The sequence below is a fragment of the Limulus polyphemus genome, unplaced genomic scaffold (genome assembly GCF_000517525.1).
Source record: "Limulus polyphemus unplaced genomic scaffold, Limulus_polyphemus-2.1.2 Scaffold2694, whole genome shotgun sequence".
In the NCBI taxonomy this organism is placed as follows: domain Eukaryota; kingdom Metazoa; phylum Arthropoda; class Merostomata; order Xiphosura; family Limulidae; genus Limulus; species Limulus polyphemus.
The window spans coordinates 43,538-54,529 of NW_013668304.1; the positions used below are offsets into that span (position 1 = coordinate 43,538).

At 31.5% G+C, this 10,992-nt stretch overlaps 1 protein-coding gene across 1 annotated transcript in view; it reads left to right on the forward strand.

The window, feature by feature from the left end:
• Nucleotides 1-10,992, forward strand: part of LOC106467654 (serine/threonine-protein kinase ATR-like) — a 63,490-nt gene that overhangs the window by 10,629 nt on the left and 41,869 nt on the right. Inside the window, 3 exon segments of the mRNA XM_013928026.2 lie at nt 2,898-3,073; nt 6,665-6,860; nt 7,056-7,166. Of these exon segments, the coding sequence (XP_013783480.2) occupies nt 2,898-3,073; nt 6,665-6,860; nt 7,056-7,166 (483 nt within the window).

Genomic DNA, 10,992 nt, shown 5'->3' on the forward strand with positions numbered 1-10,992 from the left:
CTTAACTCTACGGAAAGATGTTTAACCTGCCAGAGATTAGTGTGTTGATGGAACTCTCCTCTTGTGGGATAATCGGACTTATCTTGGATTGTTATTAAATGATGCAGTTCCTGCAATAAGAAACATGTTTCCGTACACATTAGTGTACTTTCAACAGGATGGTGCACCTCCATGTTTTTACTTTAATGTCCTTGCCTATCTGGATACTGAATTTATTGAACTGTCACAGGAGGAATGCTTTTAAATACCCCCCAAGGTCTCCAGACCTCACTCTCCTCGAACTTTTTTACATAGGGATACCTGAATGATAAAGTGTACAGTCATAAACCACAAACACTGCAGGATTTGTGGGTGATGATACAACAGGAAGCAGGCCAAATTACATATGCACCACTTTATGTTGGGTTGTTGAGAAACTATTCCGTTCGTGTATGCATGTTAGTGGCGGACATGTTGAACACCTGACGTATCTCTAATGTATCACATTTCTATGTGTCTAGTGTATTTAAAACATTTTTTTGTTCATTCTTACTCAATAAACTTTCTGAGATACAACATATCAAAGTGTGTATACATAATTTTGACTCGCCCTGTATATATCCTTTCATCATCTTTATATTGTCTCCTAAGTGTTGTGTTTCAGATACTATTAGAATCAAGTTTTGTTTCATAACATTTTTTCCCATTACTCTCGGGTATGGTTAACAAGATCTGATTTTATAAGATTCTCAGATTTTAAGTCATAATGCCTTTTCCTTGTTTTCACTCTGCAACTTGATTTGCCAACGGGGTTCTTACAATTTTTATGGTGTACAGGAGATTTCACCTTGTAAGGAGAACACTGTATGAGCACTAGATGCTTGGCAATGTGTATAAAATAAGACTTAGGAATGTGTTTACTAATACTTACAACAGTCAATTCTGTCCAGAAGTTTTATTACTGCTGACAGTTTTTTATAATTAATGAAGCTGAGTATGAGAAGAAACAAAGAGTAGTAATTACTAACCTGAAATCAAAAAATTCAGATTTTTCTTCATTGTTCAAACTGTAAGCTTCTAATTCATTTCTTCATTCACTTTTTAGTGTGTAGCCTTGTTTTTACAAGGTACTCTTCTCTTGTCCTTGTACTTCTTTTTTTTGTTCTTGAAGATCTTGTGATGTAAACCTTAGCACTTTGTTGATAAGGTTTCTGTTTATTATGTCTGCTTTTGTAGCCTTTGTGTAATTGAGCATGAAATGGAGATATCTGTTTTTAAAGCTTATACATCAGTTTGGTGATTAGAAGAGAAGCTTGGTATGCTGTGTTGACTATTGTGATTATTGTGTAACTTTTTAAATTTGTTTCTAGATTATGGCCATATTATAGAGGTGGCAAACTGAAGCCAAAATTGATGTTTAATATTTGATGTAATTAGAGCCTGTTTTGCAAAAAAACTCCAAGTACAGTTTACAGACAGGTGGCAGAAGTTGTGAGCTCATTTTTATATCATCAGTCATGTTTTACGTATTTGTAATTTGGTGAGAAACAGACTTAAAACACAGCTGAAGTAATACTGTAGGGACATTTGTATGAATTCTTCAAGCATATTGTCATTCTCTTGTTTACTTGAACAAACGAACCATGGTAAAGAGTGAACACATGAAAATTTACTAATTACGTTATTTTATCAATTCTTATTTATTCTAGTATATCTTTTAGATATAATAATGATTCTCACTAAAAGTTATTTTTTGGGGGTCAAAAATAAAAAAACATTTATAGATGTTTTATTTGCTTACGGGTAGGTAGAGAAGTCAGTTAAACATGGTGATATTTGATATTGTTTTCTTGGCACTTGTGTATAATGTTAGAATAATTAATATATAACACAACATTAAAATAGGTATACAAGTAAAAACATTTTTAATTCAGATCAATCTATGACCTCTAAAATATTGACGCTACATGTTTCAACATTTTTCCTGATGATGATGTGGAAGACATTGAAACATGTAGAACAGAGGTGCACAACATATGGCTTGCAGGCCAAATTTGGTCCTTCAACTCATTTTGTACAGTCCATGACATGAAATTCTAATGCACAAAGTTGAAAAAAACGTTTTTTTTAATTGATGGAAATATTTTGTCTGTTATTAAATTTAAGAGTTTCTGCTTCACAATTTAAAAGAAATTTTGTTAAATAGTTTTAAAGTTAGTAGAAAACACAAATGACTCAATCACATTCCCAACTGCCCCAAGCAAACAAGTAAGTTGTGCACCCCTGATGTAGAGTCAACATTTTAGAAGCTATAAATTGACCTGAATTTAAAATATTTTTAATTGTTTATCCATTTTAATGTTGCGGGTTATTTATTTATTATTTTAACAATGGTATTCTTTTCTTTTGTGTGAATTTTAATGAGACCAATACATTTGTGTCATACCTGCTTGAAATGTCTCTCTTCATTTTTAAGTAATTATTTAACTTTGCTAATATTAGGATATGATTTGTAGTTCAAAGCTGAGCTTTTCCATTCTCATTTCACAATCTCATATGTTTATGTTGAATGTATAGCTGTCTATGTCATACTGTTAAATTTTTCCAGATTTTATAGTTCTTTAATTAGTTTATTTAACAGTGAAATGTGAAGCTTCAGTCTGATCAAATACTGTAAGATCTTATTCTTCCATAAGTTCAAAATAGTAATATATCTTCTTTGCATCTGGATTGATAACATTCAGATATAAATGTGTAGTATAGATTGGGCTTTTGAATAAATTCAAATCTAAGTACTGTAGTAGTTCTGTCTCTGTATAAATTTTACTTAGCACGACATAAATAATATAGAGTATATGAAATAATTTAGGATAATTAAGTATAATTATTCTAACATCATTTTCTGTTATTTTTATTAGGCAACATTGATGCTTGCCAAATACAGTGAAGAATCAGCTGTCTTAGAGAGCAATGCCCTTATTTTAATGTACCGAGATGTGGTTGCCATTCAACCTGAATGGGAAGAAGGTCACTTCCATTTAGCAAAGTATTATGACCGAGTCATGACCACATTAGACAAATCAGAGAAGAAAAGGTGGGTCTTTAGGTTGTTGTTGTTTTTTCACAAAAGATTTTATTCTTAAATTTCTTATGCAGTACAAGCATACATTTTTTATACTCAATTTTTTTTTTTCTATGTTGAACAAGTTCATGATTATATCATATGTGTGTGTGTGTGTGTATATACTGAATGTCTTTGCTTGAAAATTTCAGGGTTATGTGACATTTCACAAACACTGTTGAATTAACATCTACTGATAAATTTTAATGGTTTTTTCCTTTAAATTTCATATATCTATATTTTTAATGTTTAACCTTATCCATATGAGCACCTTTTTCTGCACATGTCACAACGTATTTTTTTGACAGAGTTACACTCAAAATTTAATTTACATTATTATCAACATTTTCAAATAAACCTGGTAACAAAACATAGTTAATAAATCAAATGTTAAAAAAATTAATATTATGTAAGCTCTTAATTTTATAAAGAATGTTTTTTTAAATCATCTATCTCCCCTAGTATGAAAATTGTGACATTTCCTCCCTAGGTCTCCTCTCTTATCTAGTTTATTTACCACCCCTCTGAGAAGTATGGAATTTAATGTGAATTACTTATTATAATATAGTTATTACTCAGGCAAAGCATAATTTTTATAGCCATTAACCCTATTGAGACAAGTTTCCCAATGGGTAGGGGTCAGAGGGCATGTCAATACGTTTGGCATCAAATTGTTGATTAGAATTCAAATTTTAGTATTATAAATTAGTTAATTTCTTAATTTAAAAGTAAGTATTAAAACAAAATTGTTAAATATCAATTTTTGTTTGTCATATGGTATGTTTGGTCAGATTACATTTTATGAAGCCTGCAATACAACATCTATAGTTTCTTATGAATTAGAAACTCAAATTACCAATATTCACAAAAGCTGGAATATAAAATAAGAACCTCCTATCTTTTCTCTTTGGTGAGATATCATTCTATTTAATGAATCAACCACAGTGGCTCTGCCCCTCTTCCATTTTCGGAAATACTTGTTTACATATACTCACTGAACTCCATTACTTATTTTCACCCACATGGTTTTTTTTTCAGTCTTTCTAAGATTTTAGACACCAAATCACCATCTTTTTTTTTTCGAAACTTAAAGTGTAGAGGTAAACAAAATGGTGATCAAATGTATTTTTTAAACCCAAATGCAGCATAGCTGGTAAGCTTGGTAAATTACAGTGGAATTCTATAGTAATTTATGATTTTTTTATATTCAAAATGCATATATAAAACCAAAAAAGATTATTTTGTTTTACATCCTTCACGTGTGAAATTCAACAAGGCTTAGAAGTTTATGCCAAACGAGTACAAACTTTGCAACACTAACAGTCATAAGTAGTAAAGATCATTGTTTGTATATTTGTTTTTTTATTTTTCTATGTTTTATGAATAATAAGTGAAATTTAAAAATTTATTTGTAAATAGTAATAATATATATATATATATATATACATACATAATGTATTATAACTGAAATGTGATTGTGTGTTACAAAATACCTGGTGCACGAGTAGTAAAAAAGCTAAGACAGTTGCACTTTTTAAAGGCCATTTTTATGCTATTGGATATGATAACATGAGATGTTCGTGCCCCATGTGATTGCATCTTGTGGCATTATTGTTAATCAGACATGGCTGAAAGGTCAAGAAAATAAAAATAATAAATATGTATAGGTGCATAATGTTTGAGATTACACCCAGCCTGTAGTCATAGTTAACCTTATTTATTTACGGAGCCATAAACTAGAAAATCAGACTCACTTGTCACGCCCACCTTCCACATCTTCTTTTTCACAAATTGCCAATAGTTCCCTCTCACATGTAATACTATATTATTTATAACCAATAGAATGCCATAGTTTTAATCTATCAAATGACATATTATGTTACATTGTTTTCTTTATAGAGAATTGAGTGTTTTGCTTCAAGTTTGAAACTTTAGTTTCACAGGAAACACATTGAGAAGCTTAGCTTAATTTGTAACGACTCTTATCGCATAGTTAGAAAGCAATAAGAGTCATTACAAATTAAGATAAAGATAGTTATAGGACATTGCTTTTCATATGCTGTTATTCAATGTTCTTAGTACATTATTTGATTAAATAAGAAATTATATATTGTAGTAGTAGTACCATAATTATTAAAAATAGGTTTAAGTTTCATTGACAGTTGACAGAAAAACCACGAGGGCCTAAGTACGTACTTTATTTCTTGTTTTTCATTTGTAATCTTTAGTTGTTATTATAAAAGTAACTAAAATGTAAAAATTAGAACGTTATTAGATTAGATTAAGTAAGACAATGAAAAAATAATAATAATAAAAATTATTCACAAAGTATGCTTGTGGATTACGTAATTTGATACAGCAATGTCAGTTGCATGTTTGCCAAGTGATTTGTGGCAAGATTATTAATTACTCATTATTCAAAGGTCAATAAGATTAAGCATAAATAGATGTATATTGTTATGAGCTTTAAGCTATTTAAGATAAACAAATTGTGTTTTCCTGTAACAATTTGCAGTCATTCTAGAAAGAAAAAAGAAGGTAATTTAGATTTATTTCCTAAATATTTTATGATGTTTACAAGGTCTATCAAATTGTCTGACCCCTTATAGAGTTAGGGTAGAGAGAATAACAGGTAAAAGATATAAAATTGTTCTGAAAAAAAAAAACGTTTGATAATTATTTAGAAGTTTTTAGAATTACACAGATGAAATTTGGAAATTTTCATATGAAGAAAAGGTATTTTAATCTTAACATTAAAATCACTTTGCATTTGCACTCTGAGAACTCAACACTTTGACACCATATATTCATGGAGAAGTTTTTATTAAAAATACTTAATTAAAAAGTTTGTTTTTTTTATGTACAAAAGACTTGTAATGTTTACTTATAGTCTGCAAAATTTCATTAAGATGTGCTTACATTATCAAAAGTTATAGTAGACTAATCTCGTAGTTACATTGGTGGTTGCAAGTTAGGTGCAGTGTACCTCTACAGTGTACCTAGAGATAAAAACTATCATATTTTCCACTATTTCATCCTAAAAAAATTAACTATACCTTTGTAAGACTTTTTATAAGCCAATAAGTGTGTGTGTGTGTACCACTATACAGAAACTACTGTTTCTATGTCAATTTTTAAGCTTTAAAACTTGTTACAAAAAATAATATTTTAGTGAATAAATACCATCTTTTATCTATAGTAAGCTCCTTCCTCTTCTCTTTTGTGGGAACAAGAAATTATCATGTAAATAGAATGTAAACAGCTTTACAGAAGGTTAAACACATTGTAAAAATTGTATACTGGGATCCAGATATGTGGTAAAGTTTGCTAGAAAACAGATTCTCATATAACTCGTTTTCATTTTAGTTTCTTGTCAGTGCAAAATAGTTAATACATTGATATCAACATACCTTATGCAATAATGACATTTCATTTTTACCTGTAAAACAAAGTAGTACATTTTTGACTTCTTAAATGTTAACCTGTTCTCCATTGAGAATGTTACTACAATGGTGTTTTTATTTGATATCAAAGAACAGTTGTTAATTACATGCAATATTTCAGCGAAGTTATCGTCCACATGGTTCAGTGTTATGGGCGCTCTCTACAGTACGGATGCAGACATCTTTTTCACTCCATGCCAAGGATGCTATCACTTTGGTTTGACTTAGGCACACAAGTTGTAGAACATCAGAAGAGTAAGAAACCTCCTCAGTACCTGGAACAGTGGGAAAGGATGTTAAACGTTATGACAGCCAAAGTAAATAAAATCTCTTCTGTATTTCAAACAACATCAATTTACAAATCATACAATTCACTGTTGTTGTTTTTTCTATTTAGCAACAAAAAATTAATGTTATTTTAATATTATGCAGAACTACAGGCTAAAGAATAATCATACGTTAAGATTTAGTTTCTAGTATGACAATTTCTGTGGATTTTAATCATTTTTCAGGTCATCCCAAATTTTGTGGAAAAACTTCCTCCATATCTATTTTACACAGCATTTTCTCAGATAATTTCCCGCATATGTCACTCCCATCCTGGAATATCAATACAACTTCAGGTATGTCTTAAGTTAAAAATAATTATATAGAGAGGAAGAAAAATTGTATATATGTATTCCTAAGCTGAGTAACCAGGGTAAATTAAAATAATGTGTCATTGAAGTATATTTTAATCTTTGTTCTTGTAGCACAATGTGTTAAGTAGATTATATGTTCGTGGGTATTGAGGGTTAATCATACTTAACAAATTGCATATGCTAATGGAATGCTGTGTTGCTACAGATGCAAACCTTAGTGACATGTTTAACACATTTATATATCCAAGTTCACAGTTCCATACCACTATATAATACAGTACTGTCATGGTAATACTTATGGGTGGAGGAACATGTCATAGGCCTTTCAGTTCATGTAGTGAGGTTGATAAATGATGCAGCACCAAACACAACATCAAGATGAAGAAGGTAATTTTTTATGTTCTTCATTGAAGTATAAAAACTCTCATGACTAAGCATTTAGAACAGCAACATGCTCTAAAACTACCCTAAGTTAATTGAAGCAATGCTCTCATCTACAGAGCAAGGGTTTGGACTATGAACGAGAACCCCTGACACAAATAATCATTGAAACAAATCATATTGTACCACTAGCTAGATAATAAAGGTTTTGAGGATGACAAATGCTCAATAGCTGAAAGTATACAATTTTCCAATTAAACTTCAGAATCAGGTACTTTTTTCATGAGAAAAATGGCCAAATAAGCTGGAGTCACACTAATTCCACTTGATCACATACATATAAAGTGTTTGTAAAAGTTTAGAAGGATCATAAATTTCAAGCCATTACCTTATTAAAGACCTTTATTCTACAAAAGATCTTGAAAAGTAATGAAAAAAATTGCTTTCCGATATGGAACATTACCTCTTCTCACATAAATATCCATTCTCGTTCAGTGCAGCCCTCTTTACGGAATTTTTTTTTTCAACTGCGTCTCACATGTAAATTATCATGCAACAACTCTTTACCAATACTAGTGTACTCATATCAAGACGTTTTTGTTGTGTTCTTTTAATTTGTTCAACTTTGTGATTTTTTTTTATTATTATTATTATTCTGAAGAAGCTGGGTTTTGGTTTGTAGTTGACTTGCCGCTGGTATGATCCTTTTTTCTACCCCCGCTTGGATGTCAGTTCCTGGCTGCCTGGGTTTTGGATGCAGTTGACTTGCCATGTACGGTCTGTTGTGCCCTAGTCTTTCTACACCTAGGGGCACATCCTTTTACTTTCACCTACATTTTAATGCACTGAGGGGTTGAGATTTGTTATATGGTGGTTTGGATCCATATCTCACCATTCTTCTCTCCCATAAGGATGTGCTCCTTCCTTTTTTCTGCCCATGTCTGCAACACCTCATTCCAAACTGGGGGGAGAGTATACTTGGTACAGATGTTTTGCATTCTCCCATGTATGATCCTCTCCTATGAGGATCTATCCCTTCAGGTTGTTCTTTGGGCACTTTTCAGGAATGCTGCTTTGTTTTTTCCCTCGCACCGGTCCCTCCACCTATTCAATGTGGGATTCTAGCTTGTTATGTGAGTGGAGGTAATGTACCATATCAGAAGTTATAATTTTCCTACACTGAAAATGTATTTTCGATAGGTACTTATCTCTTCTCACACTTCCTCCCCACTGAAAACCAGTTCTTTCATTTTTGCTAAAACTTGAAGCGATAATTCAGTAGAATCGATTGGAAGGAGTCACATGCGTCAAGAGAGTGTATTGCACTCTTATTGGTGGAGAGTCATCACATGATGATTTACATGCAAGACTTGTTTGAATCAATCAGTTGTAAGGTATGTGGGAGCTCAAAGATTATGGCATGCGAAAAACATTTGCACTGAACGAGAATAGCTAATCTTGTAAGAGGAGGTAAGTACCTATCAGAAATATATTTTCAGTATAGAAAAATTATAACGTTTGAATCTTGAAAAGTGCTTAAGATTTGTACTCATTTGGCATGAAAAAATTTTCAAAGAAACAATAAAAAAAATGGTGTTATTTCCAAAATTATTCATAGATAATCATTAAGGCATGAGTATTAATCATGTCTTTTCTGTGTCTTGTTTTTCTTGGGTCTGACATGGTTGTTCTCACTGAAATCTCAAACTAAATTGTGAACTGATAAAAAAATATATGCAATATCTTGTTTGGATTATTACAACCATAACTAAAAGCAGACCAGTGATATTCTTTATTATGAATTGAACTAGGGTTAGCTTCTATGTTACACCATATATCTAATTCTGGTCACAGTTTACATCAAAATAGGCAGCTGGATCTACCAAAGAGGTTTAGGTGAAACCTGAATACAAACAATGAACTCAAGGAATGAATAAAAACAAAGCAAAAGCTCATTGCATCTTTTGAGACAAAACTCATTGTATGAGAAATGGACATAACATCTATTAAGTTCCTTACAGATGGCAAGAAACCCAAATTGTGACAGAAAATTAAGGCTAGTAACCTTTCAAAATTACATTTTCATTTCTTGCCAGTTAAATGAAGAAGTAATTGCAAGTGGGGTAAATGCAAGATCTACAAGTGTATTATAAGCCAGTCCTGCCACCACCATATCTGTACAATTAACAGCTGTGAAAACTGAAGTACAGTCATCAGTCCCATAAGTCAAATAAGTATAGTAACTTGATAGCAAAAATATAAGTATGGAGAACACATGACACCTTACATGACCATGTTTGGCCTAGTAGATCTTTTTTAAAGAGAAGTGATGGATTCTCTGTGATAATGTTTGATAAAAAAACTTGAATAAGAAGATTAAAAATTGCAAGTGGACCTCCACTTATGTTATTGAAAAGATAATAGATCTAGAGTATCTGGCTACTTCCCATCTGTATGTATTTATTGGTATGTAATCTTCTAAAATGTTTATGAATTCTGAAGCTATTCCTATGTTGATCAACCATTGTATAAATAAACATAATTTTAGTGATAGCATGGTTAGTGGAGCACAGTATCAAAATGATTCACGTCAACAGGAATGACCTAAATATCAACTGGGCTTTCTTTGGTTAGACCCAGAGAAGTACAAGGCTTTCGTATATTGGTTCTTATCTACTTAATATAGACCAGAATTTTAACAAAATTTGGTGCAACTGGGTAAGACTATAGCTTTGTCATGCTGGTACTAACTCGTTTAAAGACCACCCAACTATAAGAAAGGGGGAGGCTCCACATTTTCATTAAAGTTTGTGGCACACAGAAAGCTTGATAATGGTTCTGTCTTGAAAGGACCATGTAAATTTGGGATTGGAGACTATTGTCAAGTATTCCAGTAGTTAAAACCAAAGCTGTTTGACTAAGCCAAAGTCTTGACTAACCCTTAATTCTGGCCAAAAGGTGATTCTGTAAGTCATTTCCCACTGTCCTGGGACCACTTCTACCTCTGTATCAATCAACAGGCCCATAGATTGTAAAGTCTTGTATACTTTTTCCTGCTGACACACGTATTAAGTTAATTAATATAGATGTAATTGGCAAAACAAATCACCACCGACCCTCCTGGGTGAATTAAGATATTCAAACTGACCAGTGGAGCTGGGCAATTAGTAGTATTTTGATCAATTAATTGATTAACACAGTGTTCTAGCTGAAAAAAAAATTGTGGCATTTGCTGAAACAAAATTTTGTGACAGAAAATTTAACCATAATTTCGATAAATCATTTGTTGAAATTGTCTAAAACAGTAATAATTGGAAACACTAATTTTGATTAATTGATTTTATCATAATTTAAATAACTGATTAGTTTATATTACATTAATCTGTAGTTGATTCTAATAGGCAACACAGGCTTGCGAATTTAAACT